Source organism: Caloenas nicobarica, chromosome 3 (genome assembly GCF_036013445.1).
Source record: "Caloenas nicobarica isolate bCalNic1 chromosome 3, bCalNic1.hap1, whole genome shotgun sequence".
NCBI lineage: Eukaryota > Metazoa > Chordata > Aves > Columbiformes > Columbidae > Caloenas > Caloenas nicobarica.
Genome location: NC_088247.1, coordinates 61,247,286 through 61,263,729, shown reverse-complemented (window position 1 = coordinate 61,263,729; position 16,444 = coordinate 61,247,286). Strand labels below are relative to the sequence as shown.

Sequence of the window (16,444 nt, the reverse complement as noted above, 5' to 3'; positions counted from 1 at the left end):
AGAAGTCATGGAAAACAATGATACAAGAGCAGGCTTTGTGCCTGATGAATTGATTAGTCTTAACAAGATCAATTTTAACAGTATGGACCTATTGATATGGCATATAAACATAACTGTAAATATGTCAAGTACGTTTTTCCTCCTTTTCTCCTCTACCTATTTAACAGAAACATAGTATTAGAAAAAAAAATCCAGTTTCACAGTATTTCTGTTCAAAACCAGACTGTACAAGTCTCAACCTCATTTCCTTTTCAAATCCATTTTGAATTCCCTAGAGATTCCTGCTTCGCCTACAAATAATCTGAAAGTTTGGGATTTTTACCCTTCATGTTATGTATTATTTCACGTTAGGTTATGTATTATTTCACGTTAAAGGACCTTTCCCTCAACTGGGCAGCCTACCATACAGAGTTAGCACAACTTTGGGATATATGCTAGTTATTCCAACTAGTTTCCTTTGCCATGAAGCAATATTTTTCTTAATTACCAAGCATTTGAGTGTTCTTGACAGGTAGATTACAGATGAATGTAAGAAAATGACATATTTAATCAACATACTGGGGCAGTTTTCCAGTTTCCAGGCACAACACTTGAAAAGCATGAGGCCGATACTGCTGAAGTCAGCCACAAACCCTTCAGTGAAGTTGGAGCCGCTTGGGAACACAGAGGGAGGTTTAGACAGGAATTATAATAGAAGACAAGGACTAATGGTTATTAAATCCTGCCACCGCTCTCAACTCGGTGCAAACGCCCAAAGCACTTACTCATGCGGTCCCCGTGGGGACGCGGCGTGGCTCACCCACCCCGAGAGCCCACACTCGGGACACGCAGCAGCCGGAGCGGGGGGGCGGGTGGTTGTTTCTGAGGCGGGGCCGGAGGGAGGTGCCCGGCGCGGGGGCCGCCCCAGCCCGCGCCGCCAGTGGCCTCGCAGCTGTCGCTCCGCTAAAGCGGGGGCGCCGGAGAGCGATCCGACAAGTGGTTTCTTCGCGCGGCCGAGTGATTTCGCCCGCGGAGCGGAGCGGCCGCAGGAAGAGCGAGGTGCCCGGGGCCAGCAGGAGATTGAAGCCGAGCTGCGGGGGGTCGGCTCAGCGGGCAGTCCCTGCAGGTGCGGGGGAGAAGTGAGCGGCGCGCCATGGTGCCGGCGGCAGACATTGAAGGAGGCTGTTGTGCTCGTCTCCCCGCCTCCGGCAGCTTTCGCTAGCGCCCGAGGGGGAGCCCCTCGCTTCAGCCCGGCCGCTTCTCCCCTGCAGCAGCTCGGCGGGACCGTTCTGCGGCGGGCGGCGCAGCATGGCATCCGCCTAACCCCGGCCAGCGCAGCAGAGCCTGGGACGCGCCGCGGCGGCTGCTCCTCCGCCGGGATGAGTGACAGCAGCGAGGGGATGATCAGCTTGCCGGTGCCCAGCTCTCCCGGCGGCGCCCCCCCCTGCGAGGAGGTGCTCGGCAGGCGGGCGCAAGGGGCCGACGGTGGCGCCCGCAGCCTCCTGCCCGACTTGGCCGCGCCGCCGCCCGGTACCCTCTGGGCTGAGGACGGCGCTGCCGCCGCTGGCCCGGGCATCGCGGCGCGGGCCAAGGGTGGCGGCAGGCGGACAGCCGTCACCTACGTGATCAACGAAGCGAGCCAGGGGCCGCTGCTTGCGGCGGAGAGCGGCGCCCTGCAGAGCCTGCGGGAGGCGTGCGAGGCGGTGGGGGCCGCGCTGGAGACCCTGCACTTCGGCAAGCTGGACTTCGGCGAGACGGCGGTGCTGGACCGCTTCTACAACGCAGGTGAGAGCGACCTGCCCGGGCTGGATCGCCGCCGCGGGAGCGGCTCGGCCCGGGCTCGCCCTCACCTCCCTGTCCCGGCCCGCCCTGGGTCCACCGCGGGGCGGCGGGAGCAGGCGTGCCCCCCGCTCCGCGGGGTCAGCTCCGGCCGCGGAGCCCTCCGGGGGTTGAGCCCCGGGGTGCCCCCGCTGCCCCCGGGCTTCAGTGACACCCTTCGGGCAGCCGCGGCGGTTACCTAGAGAGGCAAAAGTGCGTCAAAGCCTGTTTTCGTGCCCCCCGCTAAAGTGTTTTGGAGAAGAAACTCCCTGTCACCAAGCGTGCTGTGAATCGGCGCTTGTGACTTGTACCTGTGGGTTAAACGTGATCTGGCTGTTTTATCCCAGCCTCCCAACAAAGTGCAAGGATGCAAGTTTTTACTGACGTGCTGCTCTCTGGCTGGAATGGGCAGGAGCTGCGAGGCCCCGGGAGCTTTGAAAGCAGATTTGGCACCAGCTGTGTAGCTCGACAATTTCTTTGTGCTGACACAGTATCTGGAACGCTCCGTGTGTTTGTGCTTGGAAGTTAGTGCTTCTGATATTGGTTGCATAAAACATTTATGATGGATGGGCTTGAACGAAGAGTGACGCGCGCTGATCTGGTTAGTTGGCACTAATGCCGTGTGCTGCATCCTCTTACCCCGGTTTGCCGGCTTTCCCAGCGATGAAATTGTAACACCCTTGTTTGAAGGCGTAGTGACCCGAGGTTGTAATGTATGATTGACCTGGCCCCACTTCTAAAAGTAATAACACAAAACTTCCTCCTGTCTTTTTTATTTTATTGACAGATGTATGATGTGAATGTAGAATGGAAAAACCTACTTACTAGATTTGTAAAGACTTCATACAGCTAAAGTTATAGCACTCAATTTTTATTTTTTTGCTTTAAAAAAATCAGAAGCAGGAAAGTGACCCGACCTACAATTTTCAGTTTATAGTGTGGCATGGTTTTTGTGTGTGTGAAATACATGCAAAAAATGAGCACTTAAAAAGTTTTGGCTGATATTGTAGGTTTGTTTTCTCCTGGATGGGTGGGAAGAAGGAAAAAAAACCCAACCTGGTGGAATTGTAGCCAGTTTACAGAAAAGATCCTTTAGCACGGACATGCGTATGCATGTCATCTCTTTGAAACTCTGCAGGTTTTTCCTCACTGACTACTGCTTTCAGTTCAGTGAGGTGGATGATTCTGAAGTGTGCGGTCACAGCTTATTCCTTGTGCCTCTTGCAGAGCTATGTTGTTAGAAGTAACGTTCTAAGGAGTAAGAGGAGCTGTCCTCACAGGTGAAAATAGGAAGGCCATAGAGCTTCATTATAGATTCTGTACTTTCCATATACAGATAAGAGAGACTTCAGATTTCAAACACCCTGACGTCTTTCCAGGACAGGTGAAGTCTGAGAGTCTGTTTTGGTTCGGTTGTAGAAGCTGTTGTGTAGTGAGGCTCATGGAGTTGAATTATCCATGATGTTTTTGCCTCTTACATTGGTTAATTTTTAGCTTCTGAGCTGTGGAATAGGCGAGTCTCGGTAGTTCACGGAGGCTTTTCTTGTAATGGGAGACTTAACTCGAAGTGGGCCCCATTTAATTCTGGCAGTAGGCATCTGGCATGTAGTGCTACATAACTGCACACTTATGTAATATAATTTACTTTTTTCAGTAGCTTTTGAGCAAACTGCGTAAATGTGAAAGCATTGCTTTTCTTCCCCCCTCCCCGCCCCGTACTGTTTGGCTGTGGGAATTCATTCAAAGTATTGCAAACCAGGCAAAACACTTTGCCATTCAGCTTTAGCAGCAAAACCTATAAACATGTAAAGAACCAGGAGAGAAACATCCAGCTCCTGGACTGAGGAGAGCAGGACATAAGTTTGTGACTGCTCCACATATACTCTGTGCTGTCTGAGCTGACAAGTCATAAACCAGCTGTGATCCCAAAGCTATTTTGTGCTGCTGACTCAAAGGCTGGACTTAGGTCTAGAAAGATCTGAGTTTTCGTACTTGTTTCTTTATTCCTGTTGCATCTTATATACACTCTGTGTATATTTTTAGGAACTAGTTTTACAAGAATTTTAAGCTGGTGAAAAAATTTCTCCCAGGTTAGAAACAGAACAGCATTACAAAGTGAAGGGTGGAAATGGGGATGTGGAGCAGTGTAGGGAACAAAATGAAAACAGTGATGGAGGGTGTAACTATAGCACAGATTTTTTTTTTTTTTTTTTGTAATAACTGCTTCAACACAGTGATGTGGAGGAGCATTTGTAGGCCACCTGAACTCTTTCCCACTTCCCCTTGTCCTCTCTTTTGCTGTGTGCTTTCAGTAGTCAAAGATGGTATTAGTAATATTGATAAAGAATGTCTGCACACTACATTATTTAAATAATATAGTATATTAATGTAGTACAGCATGACTGAATGTCAAATAAGAATTTAGCAGTAAAAGTACTTTCAAATTAAGTAATGGTTATTTTGTCTTATTCAAGGTATCGAGTCTTACTAGACTCAGTGTAAAGGGCAACTAAGTTACAAGAGTAAGGAGTGATGTAATTTCATGAAGGTTTGGAAAATCAAGCTTATAACTGTTTGAATGAGATAAAACAAACATCTCAACTCATGCATGTAAATCAACTGTGATTGGGGAGAGGGAGAAGAGCTACAGCGTAACATATCTGTCTATCATCAAGCCTTCTCTTTTCAATATCTTGTTTCTGCTTTGTATGACATAGTCTGGACTCTTGGTGATCTCTGATGTAGGTTCACTTCATGCCTTTCACTGCTTCAAAGAGAACCATCAAGGGGTATTAAATAAAATCTAATCTCAGATGTAAATACTCATCATCCGCCTTAAATGTAGGTTAGCCTACTAATAATCTTCTTCTCCCAGCTTCAGTCAACTGATGGTCCTTAAATGCTGAAACATAATTAGCCATGCATATGATTAGTGAGTAGGTCTCAGCTATGTGTAATTGAACCATTCATGCACCAAATATCAAGAATGAGCCTATTCTAGCATTTCTGCTTGCATGGTTTAAATTCTGCTTGATTTCAGCAAAAGAACCTGCTTATTGAGGAAACAAGTGACAAATTAGCCCTAGAAATTGCTGAAAAAGAGTCTGTCAAAAATAGAGATTTCAAAATTTATCACGTCTGCCACTTATATAATAGTAAGGTGAGGAGAGGAAATCTAGTCTGATTTCTTGCAAAACTCAATGTATCTGGGTTTGATCAGTTGTCTCAAGATCTTTCTCCCCTCATGAAGATGGTATTTGGAGTTTGGTGTTGTTTGGTTTTTTGTTTGTTTGTTTTTGCAGTTGTATTAGGTGACCTGCAATTCACCTGCAGCAGCTTAAATTCAGCTACATTTTTACACAGTTCAGGAATGTTTAAAGTGTCAGGCAGTTAGACATCCCAAAATATAGCAGGGAAACCTTTCTACGATGCAGTAGAGAGTCATGGTGTTTCCAAAGTTATTATAACCATTGATATTTGTAATTAAATGACGTTTTCTCTGCATTGTAATGACCAGATCTGCATATCCTCTTGTTGTGGTTTTTTTTTTTTTTTAATTGCTCAGTTCCTTTGAAACTGAGCCATAAATGAGTATAGAGTACTTAAGAGTTTGTTTGGCTTGAGTAAGCATTAATTCTTTTCTTTCTTCAGCAATTGAAATTAAGATGATTTGCTTTCTGTGCAGATCTTTACACAGTCATTTTATATTGCACAAATGCATCAAGAACTAGCTGAGCAGAGTGTTTTAGAAAAAAAGAAAAGATGGGAAAAGCACCATAAAAAGAAAAAAAAATAGCATGAATCAGTAACCTAGGTCAGCTCTTCATGGGAGAGAGGTGCTCTAAGTTCTTCACACAGGCTTTTAAGGATTAGGCAGGGTTTTGCCTCATCTGATTGTAATCTGTAAATTACTTTTAAATTGTTTTGATTTTAAAGGACAGGGTAAGTTAGGGGTGAGCAGTTGATTAGCAAGACAAGTGCTGTACAAGTGTCAAAACAAGGATAATAAAGGGAGGGGTTTGGAATGGCTTTTAGAGTACACTACTTTAAAGAGAAAAGCTGTGCTCTTTCTTCTTGAAGAGGTTAGTAATCTTGTATTTTGAGGGAAATACACCATAAGGAGATGGAGAAAAACTTTATCAGAAATTTGCCTTATTCTGGAGTGCCTTGCATCCTCTTTTGGAGAAACTTGTGTTGACTTATAGCACATGGACAGAGGGATCATTTGTTTAATATTTTCAGATGTGTGTTCCTTGTGCTTGTCTGTCTTGCAAGATTAAGCTACAGAGCATCTTTACCTTGTGAAGATGTAAAATTTTTTTTTTTTTTAGTAAGAACTTGTCAGAAGCACAGTATCAAACATTTTGACTTTTGTGTGGTCTCAGAGCAACTGATGGAAAATAAGATCACACAGTCAGTGACTGAGGAGGATCTGGGTTTTCTAATCTGTACAGTCACTTGTTTTAGGATGATTTTCAAGCTAAACAGCTTGACTGATGTGCTTGTCATACAAATCTCTCCTTGTAACTTTAAGGTTGTCTTACATTGGGGAGTTTCCTTTTCTTCAGCTTCTTATGCTCAAGCTTCATGAATCAATGGCCCTTATGATAATATTTTGTACTAACACTGTTGTGGGGGGCTATTGAGGTAATTCCCCGGAACAGCAATGGTTGAGTAAAATAGAGTTAATCAAATAACATATAATAAAATAGATTTAGTCTCTCATCTTTGTTTCTGGAATTCAGCATAGTTGTTTTTAGAATTCATGTAGGCTTGGGGTAGAAATTGTTATTGTCAGCTTACTGGGCTTAGAAACATATTGTGCAATGTGCTTGGGGAGAATCTTGACACACAAAGTGACAAAATCTTCAGAGCGCCAGTCCAGCCACTTGTGTGAAAGTGAACTTTGCTTGGAAAATGTTCTACACCTAAATTTTTCTGCAGACTTTACAGAACATTTCTGGATTGTGCATTTATAAACATGTATGGGCACACAAATGCAATAAAGCAGTATCAGGGCTCAACTGCATTCTTGCAGTTACTTCCCATTTTTCTCTAAATATTCTAAATTCTATGATGCTTTTTTTTTAAAGTGATTTATGCCTTTATATAAGTTTCCTGGAAGTTCTGTGATTGTGACACACTAATGTAGCCTCTGCTCTTAAACCCAGAAGAGGTGATGTTCTTGATTCTAGCAGTTGAAGTAAATGTTTTCCGTGGTAAAAAGCAACATGCTTCTTATCGTATTAACTGTGTGTAGGAGCAAAAACCCACTACCAGAGAGATAGTAACTGCAGGATTTATTCTATTCCACATTCTCTCAGAATGACTAGGGTTTTTTTTCACCCATCTTTTTTTCTGTACTTCCTGATTATTATTTTTTCATTTCACTAAGTGTTTTGTCAGACTCTTAAATTACTGCACATGCTCTATGTGATTATGCAACACTTGCATCCATCACTTTACTTTTTTGACAACCACACCCTCCCATTCCCCAAGGTGCTGCTGAATCACTACTACTGTTTCTATAGCATCATGACTGGAGAATCCCCGTTCTACATGATAGTTCTCATTAACATAGCAGAAGACATTATCTTGATGCATTATTTTTGCCCTATTTCAGGGTCAAGGGCAACTCCCACTCAGTGGAACTCATGTTGAAAGAATCTTGCATTTCAGCAGCACTATGTTGCAAGTGATGAGTTGGAGCAAGAAATGCTGAGTAATTTAATAATGTAGATGGTGTGCAGAATAGAGTTGATGATTATAGCCATGCTCTCAAGATAGACATGTCAGGGATGTGAGGTATTATAATAAGACTACAGAATCTTTGCGTCTTGTGTCTGAATGCCTATATTGTAACACTCAGGTGGGGTGGCTTATAAAGCTCCTTTTGACTGTGGATATTGATTCTGGACTCTATTAGAAGGCAGTGTAAGAAACCGAAAACAAATGCACGGCACATCTTCAACATAAACCACTACTTCATTCTGAAGCACCTGAATGTAATCTACATCTACAACAGAAATGATGATGAGTTTGGGAAAAACAAAAAACAAACAAAAAACCCAAACAAACAAAAACAAACCCCAAAACAACAACAAAAACCAGTCCTCATAGAAAGTTTCTTTTGTCTGTTCATAGCAAGTGCTGGTGGAGAACTTCTGAATTTATGAGGAAATTATGGGATTTGAAACAATATATTTATAAATACTTCAATTGCGGGACCAACTGTAAATTTTGTAACCAGATTCAAATATTGGTACTGTACACATAACTTCCATCAGGCTCCCTGTCAAGAGGTGCCTGAAAGACCAGTATTCCATCAGTTTCTGTATGAAGTAGGAGGAGCACAGCAGATGCATGGAGGGCATGTATAGAGTGGATGTATGTGGCTGTGACACCTGGGTTCTGTTTCAAACTTCGTCACTGACCTGTTGTAGCAATTGTAGCTCTGCTGTGCAGCAAGAGCTTCCTTGGGCCTCTTCCCTAACCACAACACTTGTAGAGCATCTAGCATGGGTGGTGCCCTGGGCACAGGAGCCTTGATGCTGACATGAATTTCCAGCCATTTCTATAATGTAAATAATATTAAGAGTATGCTCTTGCAGTGCTCATTTACTGAATCTCCCAGTGATTATCAGTGAGACACCTGGATAGATGGTCCATATCCAGGCTTTTCTTGGATTATTGGAAGTTACAGGCTTTTGAAATGCTACCTTCTATGTTAAATGCATCAGGATGTTAGAGCTAGTTTTCAAATACTATGTGCTGCATAGTATTTCAAGTGGTGGGGGAGAAATGCAGGTTGTGAAATTATTAGGGTCTCTTAAAATACAGTTAAGGATATAAAACTCATTGTGAGGCATCTTTATGAGCAGACATCATGAAAGTATATTCCCCAGTGGAGAGAAGGCTGACTTGACCTAGATAAATACTTTTTGAGAGTAATGCAGAAGAAAGCCTGTGACTGGTTTTTCTGCAGTTTGCATTTCTGTAGCTCTGAACAGGATGTGTCATGCAGAAACGACTCCTGAATTTACCGCAGCCACGTTAAGAATTTTACTTCTCTTTTCAGCCACTTTCTGCAGTAAAGCAGCACAATACAAGAAGCTGTATATGTAGCAAAGCTGGAAGGATCAAGTGAAAAATAGAAAAGGCCCCATCAGTAAATTTTTGTGGTTTGATCTTAAATAAAATTAAGCAAGTGAAAGTTTCACTTTTATGGCAGTTCATTTTCTCTTGTCTCTGAGTAGATCTGAGTTTTAAGTGTATTCAGTAGTGCTGGTCATTTAAATCTTCCTTTTTTTTCCCCCAGCCCTTTGGAACAACAGTTGCTATTTAGCACTGCTGTGTTTGCATGCATAGGGAACCTGCAAGTTGTTCTTGTAAGGTATACATGAATAAACCAAAAAAACCTAGTCGCTTAATATTGATAGGGATTTTGCACATTTGTGGTTAACAAAATGGAAGTTATTGCTGGGATTGTCATCTTTCATCATAGACTCCCTGCTTTAGATTGTCCCTGAATGTCCACTGTAGTCTCCTACTGCTTGTTTTGTATGGCTTCTTGGGGGCTTTATATTCAGTGATACAGACACACGCAGAAGTACAGCATTTGTTAAAATGAGACAGACGTATGAAACCTTCGGTGAAGTTGTCTTGTACAGCAGAAGGTGTGTGTGACAGATGATAGCAGAATCTGTTTTGACAGTTAGGGAATTTTCTGGTAATCGCTGATGGGTAGATCTCTGTAATAAGTTTGTAATTATTTGTATTCCAAGAGAAAATGAACCTCAGGCTGAGCTTGACACACAAGTACAGGCTGCTGCTTCTTAGGGTATATTACTTTTTTTCCTCTGAGACCAAATTTATTCCTTGACAGGAGCAGATATATTTCTACTAAGGACAGCATGCGAGAGTTGAATTCTCTTCTAAATCATGTCTGCCTTTATTCGTAGCCTTTGGGATGCATTTAGATGCAGCATGGGGCTTAAAGATTTCCCACAGACTGACTCATTTGAAGTCAGCGGGAATCGGCAGCCTTTCAAATCCCACAAGAAATGCATGTTTTGATTTAGGAACTAGATACCCTTGTAAAAACTTGGCTCTGCATTTCTCCTTTACTGTAATGAAATAAATGAGTTGCTCTGGGACTTGCCTGCTGATGGCATCAGTGGATGTCTCTTGCAGAGAGTGCACTTGGGGTGAGTAAGCAGCTAGTGCTTTCAGTGATGAAGACAAATTTTCAGTGATACCTTCACAGAAGAGTTGTCCACAGCTCTTGTGGAGAGTTTTATCTAATCTTTTTCCCCCATTACCTGTCTGATACAGGTACAGTGCTGCTTTCAGTACAATCTTTCTGGCTTACTAGGGACTGTAGACTGAAACCTGCAGTCTGAAGTGTGAAGATGCAGGTTAAGTAATTCTCAAGAGTTGAAAGTCCTCCAGCACCTTTCTGTGAACTTACGGGCTTCCAACAGAAGTGTGGTCTGTGATGCGCGAGAGCGCCCAAGTTAGTCGTCTGACAGCAGCACAGAAAGTGAACAAGGAAGACTCCGTGATGTACCAAAAGGAAAGGAACACTTGTACTGCTGTAGGTATTCACTTATGGTTCTGACCTGGGGCCCCTCATGCTTGGGATAAATTTATCCAGTTATGTTGACACAGTAGCAAAGTGCTTCATTTAACTCCACCATAGAGGCACACCCATAAAATTAAAAGCTTCTACTTCCATTGCTCCACCTTTGATATGATTTTTATAGATACACTCGCTTTTAAAAGCATGACAGTACTGTTTTCACCCCTCTAGTGAAATATGTCTGAGAGGAAGCATGCTAGATGTACGTCATAATTTTGTGTTTTATTGGTTTATTACTGCCTTTCAATGCAGTATCTAAGATAAGGTTCCTGGAGGATGGCTGAGAAACCTTACGGGTGATTCATATGCAAGTGGATTGCCTTTGATCCGGCTATGTGTGTGCGGACCACTGGTTCTGCTTCCACATGCTGGCGATAACATGTCATGCTGGTGAAAGCCAGGTTTTTGGTTGCGTGTTGCATCCTGTCTGTGCTCGCTCCTTGCAGCTCGTGCCATCAGTGGCAGTGACGTGTGGCATCTGTGGAGAAGGACAGAAGCTATTTGTCTCCCAAATGTAACCTTTTCTTCCACATCATGATTGGAAATGAGAAGTTTTTGCCAGGCAGTCGGTGTGAAGAAGGGGGAATCCTTCCAAGTCTCCCTGGGAGTGGAATTTGGTCAGATCTGAACATAATCAGCGTTCTTGGGTCAAGTGCAATTGCAAAAGGCCTCAGTGACACTGTCTCAATCACTTTCACTAGAAAAGAAGTGGTTGTTACCTGTGTAAATAAACAGAAGTCCTGTTTGTTTATGTTCTGTTTCCTTCAGGTCAGTTTCAATTTTTGTTTTCTGCAGAGCTGAACTCCACTGGTGGTACTTATAATAATAAATATAATTCTATGATACTTGGAGTCCTTTAACATGTAGTCTCTTACGAGGGTTTTCAGTGACCTTGCAAATCACAGAAACTGCTGTGCAGAAACTATTTTCTTTGCCTATGATGATGGAACTTATTTCAGGAGGTAAAGGTTCCTGTTTAATTCATTCAATACTTGTATATTATTTACAAGACTGGGAAGCCCTTTACCTTCCACAACTATTTCTGAGTGTATGTTACTTAGGAGAAGAACAGAACTTCTTAAGGATTTGTTTATTTTTCTTTTTTATTTTGAGACTGTGTAACTCAAAACCTTGGTGGTTCTCACTTCATTTATTTCTGCTGGAGTTTTTTATTCCTTTTATGTCTTTCAGGGTTGTCACTGGATTTTGGAATTTTCCTGATTTTTATTAACCAGGAGTAACAACTCTAGGTATAGTCAATGTTGCACATAGGAAGTGTAGAAGAGACTGCAGGGCACACCAGAAAAAAAAGTGGCACTTCCAAAATATCCTGTACAGTTATAGATTGCTGTACAAAGCAAGATTTTTTTTTTTTTTGAGAGGGTGCTGGCAGAGGGGGGAAAAGAGAATGTTCCCTAGTGCTGCAGCTCTAAAGGGAGGAGAGAAGGCATTACCCTTGTCATGAGAGCAGGCTGATGGGGCCAACGCTCTTATCTCTGAGGAAGTTCTGAGATCTTGTGGCACTGCCTGCTTCTGGTCTGGTCTTGAGGGATTATGTTCTTTCTCAGTCTGATCTAGGGGTAGGAGAGGACTGGCTTTTTTCTTCTGCTGCTTGCTCGCACAGATGAAGAGCAGCACATGGGTACCCTGACTAACTACAGCCATAGAAGGCCATCTCTGGTGGTGAAGTCTGAACTTCACGTGGCATTGTGGAGTCCAGGTCTGTACCTGGAGAAAATGTCCTTCCTCAGCCTCTTGGCATGAGAGGGGAAGCCCACTGGTCTGGCCTAGGGGTGGGTGGTGTACACTGGGTTCTGGACAAGCCTTCTCCAAGGCTGGACCTGATATGGGCAGCACTGTCCAGGGTTGAGACTGTGTGAGGTGAGGCAGCCCAGCCCAGCAGTTTTAGCAACTTTTTTCTGGAGTGGTCTTGGGATGTATGGCAGAACTCTGTTTGCACCAGGGTTTTCAAGTTTCTCAGGGGCTGGATTTAGCTGCCACTCAAAGAGCTTGTATTGAAGCTTTACTTGGATGCACTTATTTCTTTAGGGCTTAATAACAACAGAAGTTTGTGGAGGTCATTAAGTGTGAAGCAATTTTAACATAGTTTGAATATCTCAACACACTTGGGTATACCTCACAGTTTTGAGGAAAATGGAGGAAGTTTTAAAAGTATGCATTCTAAAAGTGTTCCACAAAAGAAGCAAGAAAATAAGGATTCTTGCCAGTAATTCTGTTACCAGAACCCATGATCTCTCTTTTCCAGCTGATGCAAGAAGGCCAAAAAGCAATAAAAGTGCTAGGAAAATGGACTAATCTAAAGCAAGAGTTTCTAGAGCAAACCTTGCCAGATGGGTGTGTAACTGGAAAACTTCCAGTCCTTTTTGTTGCTTAACTGCTTGCATTTTGGTCTGTTTTCTGCAGTGTCCCAGAAGTGTCTCTTGTTTTGAATGACGTGTGTTGACAACCTGGTATTTTGTCCATGTCTCTCCTCTGTTTGAGTACTTTAATAGTAGATCCAATGGAAAAATTTCCTTGTAGGCAAACTTCCCAACCCTTGGTGGATTTCAGTTTATGCTGTGTCTGGTTGCAAACTGGCAGGTGCTTGTCTTCAAGCTTTAATTCAGTTCATAAGAAATTATTTATTCTTTATCTATTATGAATTGAAGCTATTGATTTAGAGTTACTGCTGTAGTAATTTCTAGCTGTACTTTGCAATAGAACTGTCTCAGACTAAAAGGCCTAGTTGACATGGCATATTTTCAAATAATCTTGAATGTTGATAAATACAAGTAAGATGACAGTCACTGCAATACGCATATCAATATCAGAAAAGAGAATTATCCTTCTGCTAAGAGTATACTGCTTCCTCCCTCTAGCTGCATTGCTGAATAGGTAAAGAAGATCATAAAATTCATTTTCGTATGCACTTACTCTCAGTAAGTAGGACTGCTGGAAGAATTGAGTATATTGTATCCCTTTGAGGTGCTATCCCATGGCAGCTTAAGTGGATGAAAAACTGGACTACCACACTTCTCCCCAGTGCTGCTTTCAGCATTCAGAGAGTTACATGATGAGGTAGGTCAGGGAGCTGACCTGATTGCTAACTCATCCCTTCATTGCTTTCTGGTTAGCTTTCTGTTGAGTAAGTTTGCTGAGCTGAGCATGAGTTCCTGAGGACAGACCCAAAGCAGGACTGCAGCAACCTGGGTTGAAATTGCCTAAAGGTGTGGTTTCATGTTATTCTTGATCCTGTCTCATTGCGGGTTGCCTCATATCCTTTCCTCTTCCGGGAAGGGTGGCTAAGGAGTAGATTTTATGTTGGCTGTGCCAGATGTTTGTGCTCTTAGACTGTTTTTCAGAAACTTTCAGTTTATAGGAAGGTTTGAAAACATTGTTTGGGTTTTGCTCTGGATTGGAAAACAAAACAAAACAAAAACCAACTTCAGGACATCTCATCAACTGGAAGTCGGAAGATTCTGTCACTCAAACTGAAATTTGGGACTGCATCTCTGCTATCAAATGAGAACATTCATGGTTACCAAAGCTCAGCTGCCTGTGCTGTTGCTATTTTTTCTGGCAGAACTTAGAGGGCTTATAAGAAAGATTGGGATGAACATTTTAGCAGGGCCTGTTGTGATAGGACAAGAGATAATGGTTTTAAACTGAGAGAGGGAAATTTAGACTAGGTGTAAGGAAGAAATTTTTTACAGTGAGGCAAATAAAACACTGGCACAGGTTGCCCAGAGAGGTGGCAGATGCCCCATCCCTGGAGACATTCCAGGCCAGGCTGGACGGGGCTCTGAGCAACCTGATCTAGTTGAAGATGTCCCTGCTCATTGCAGGGAGGGGCGGGATGGGGGACTAGATGACCTTTAAAGGTCCCTTCCAACACAAACCATTATTCTATGCTTTTGGCCTGGGCCAACTAGTACAGCCTCGGTAGCATTCCCAGTGGCCAGTCTGAAGGCAACAATCTGAGGCTAGGTGAATTTATGATATACGTAAGCCATTCCATGCTACTTGGTCCTCATGCAGAAGTGGGTTCTGGAGCGTGTTTAATCAATCAGCATTGCTTTGCTGGTTTCCTAGTTTGTGTAACAAGTGTGCTCCTTTGAAGGGACTTAATGAATGAGGATATGTAGAGTTGCAGTGCCGTATCTGTTCAGGGAGGTGGGCTAAAGATATTGTGCCTGTGAATGCACAAGTCCAGCAGCTTTCTTGGCTTCCAAATTCACAGTCTTTCTTGGAGCACTTAAACTGAAGGAAGGGCAGTGGGTAGCTGTTTCAAGTTTTAGGCCTCAGCAGTCATCAAGCAAATAATCTGCTGAATGTGCTGTCTGTTGAAAAGGAATCTTTCCAAAAAGCACGTTATAGAACTAGGTTGCAAGTACAGCATTTGTGTGTCTCTTCCAGCATGGATCATCAGTTCCTTTGTATCTGCATGTAACGTGCAAAAAGTCATGACTGAATATGGTACAAAAATTTTATTTTGTTTTAATGCATTTGGGCTTTCAGTCCCACTGTAAGACATAAATGAGAGCACCTCTTAGTTCCTGTTTTGATAAATATATATTTTCCAGTCATTAATTTCAGTATAATAAAAGTGCTGTGCATTACTGCAGTTACACTGAAAAGCCTTCAGTGTGGAAAATGAAGAAGATTGATTATGAAAGAAATGAATGAAGTTTCAGGTCTTTAATTTGGACTCATGCTGTTGTAAATGATTTGTTCAATGCTGGCAAAATCGGTTCCTAAGTTTCATGGTTTAAAGTGCTGGCCTCTCTATCCAGCTATTTTTGGACAAATCTCAGTATTCCATAAAGTGAAAGAGTAATTACTCTGCTCAAAGTGAACGTGTGAGTAGGTGGTGGCTGTTGTCACTTCTTTTTTTACAGTGTCTGTAATATTTCTAAATCCTAAATGATTCTCTTTTCTCCTCTTTAGGAGTTAAAGAGGCTGCAGTATGAGAATTCAAGTGTTAATACTGTACAAATGCAAACTGAGATGCATTTTGTACCAGCTGTGCCAATTATTTACTTTGTGTAAAGCTGAATATCTATTTTGCTGGCAATTATTTGGAGACTTGCATCTGTGTAGCTTTCCTATTCACATCAGTAATTGTTGTAGGAAAAAAATAATTCTATTTTTAGTATAAATGACTATTATCTCACTAGTTCATCACTTCAGCTTGAATGGAGCTTGAAGCCTACATTGAATCTTGCACTTAGATCTTGCATACTGAGATATTTTAGTTAATTGGTACCAGGCCACTCAGAATACTAATTGAATTCCAGAAATTATTTGGAATGAAAACATTTCAACCCATACACAGAATACAAAAGGAAAAGAAATATAAGATTAAATAAATAACCTGTTAAATATGCAAATGGTCATTCCTACCATTTTGGCTCTACTAATCTATGCCAGTCATCAAACTTTCTCGTGGACCACTGATTTAGCCAGTTGGAATTGATGTGAATTCATAATAGTATCATTTCCTTGGTTCAGTTCTGGTCTAGCTAGCGTGGGTTTTTGCTGTCTGCTGTGATTCAAGAAGTCTAGGTGATAGATGAGTTTGTAGTCTATTTTCTCAATGTTTGACCATGCTCCTATTCTTTTGGTCCTTATTATCACTCAAATATGATGCTATGCAAGACACTTAAAATGCATAATGTCATTTGTAGCTGTGGTGCTAGTTCCATTTCAAAAACTGCTACTAGAACAATATTTTTTTTTTTTTCCGAACATGGAATTCGACACTGCCAGATTGGTGAATGTCCATGCATAAACACTTCAGAATCAAATTCAACACTTGCAGTGCTTCAGGTGCTTTGTCTCAAAGTCGCTTCTAGCAGCTACAACACTGGCCATTCCTGTTTGTGGGTCATATGTCAACTTGTGGATTTCTTCTATAGATCCCTTTATGGAGGGAACACATAGCAAGCTCATCATTTTAAGGATAGTGAAACCAGAGCAGTAGAGTGTAAGGTGACTTGCCTGAGG

The 16,444-nt window shown here is 42.4% G+C and overlaps 1 protein-coding gene across 1 annotated transcript in view; it reads left to right on the top strand.

Moving 5' to 3' along the window:
• Positions 1-766: 766 nt before the first annotated feature.
• MAP3K5 (mitogen-activated protein kinase kinase kinase 5) overlaps positions 767-16,444 on the top strand; it is a 105,529-nt gene continuing 89,851 nt past the window's right edge. Inside the window, 2 exon segments of the mRNA XM_065631237.1 lie at positions 767-841; positions 843-1,764. Of these exon segments, the coding sequence (XP_065487309.1) occupies positions 767-841; positions 843-1,764 (997 nt within the window).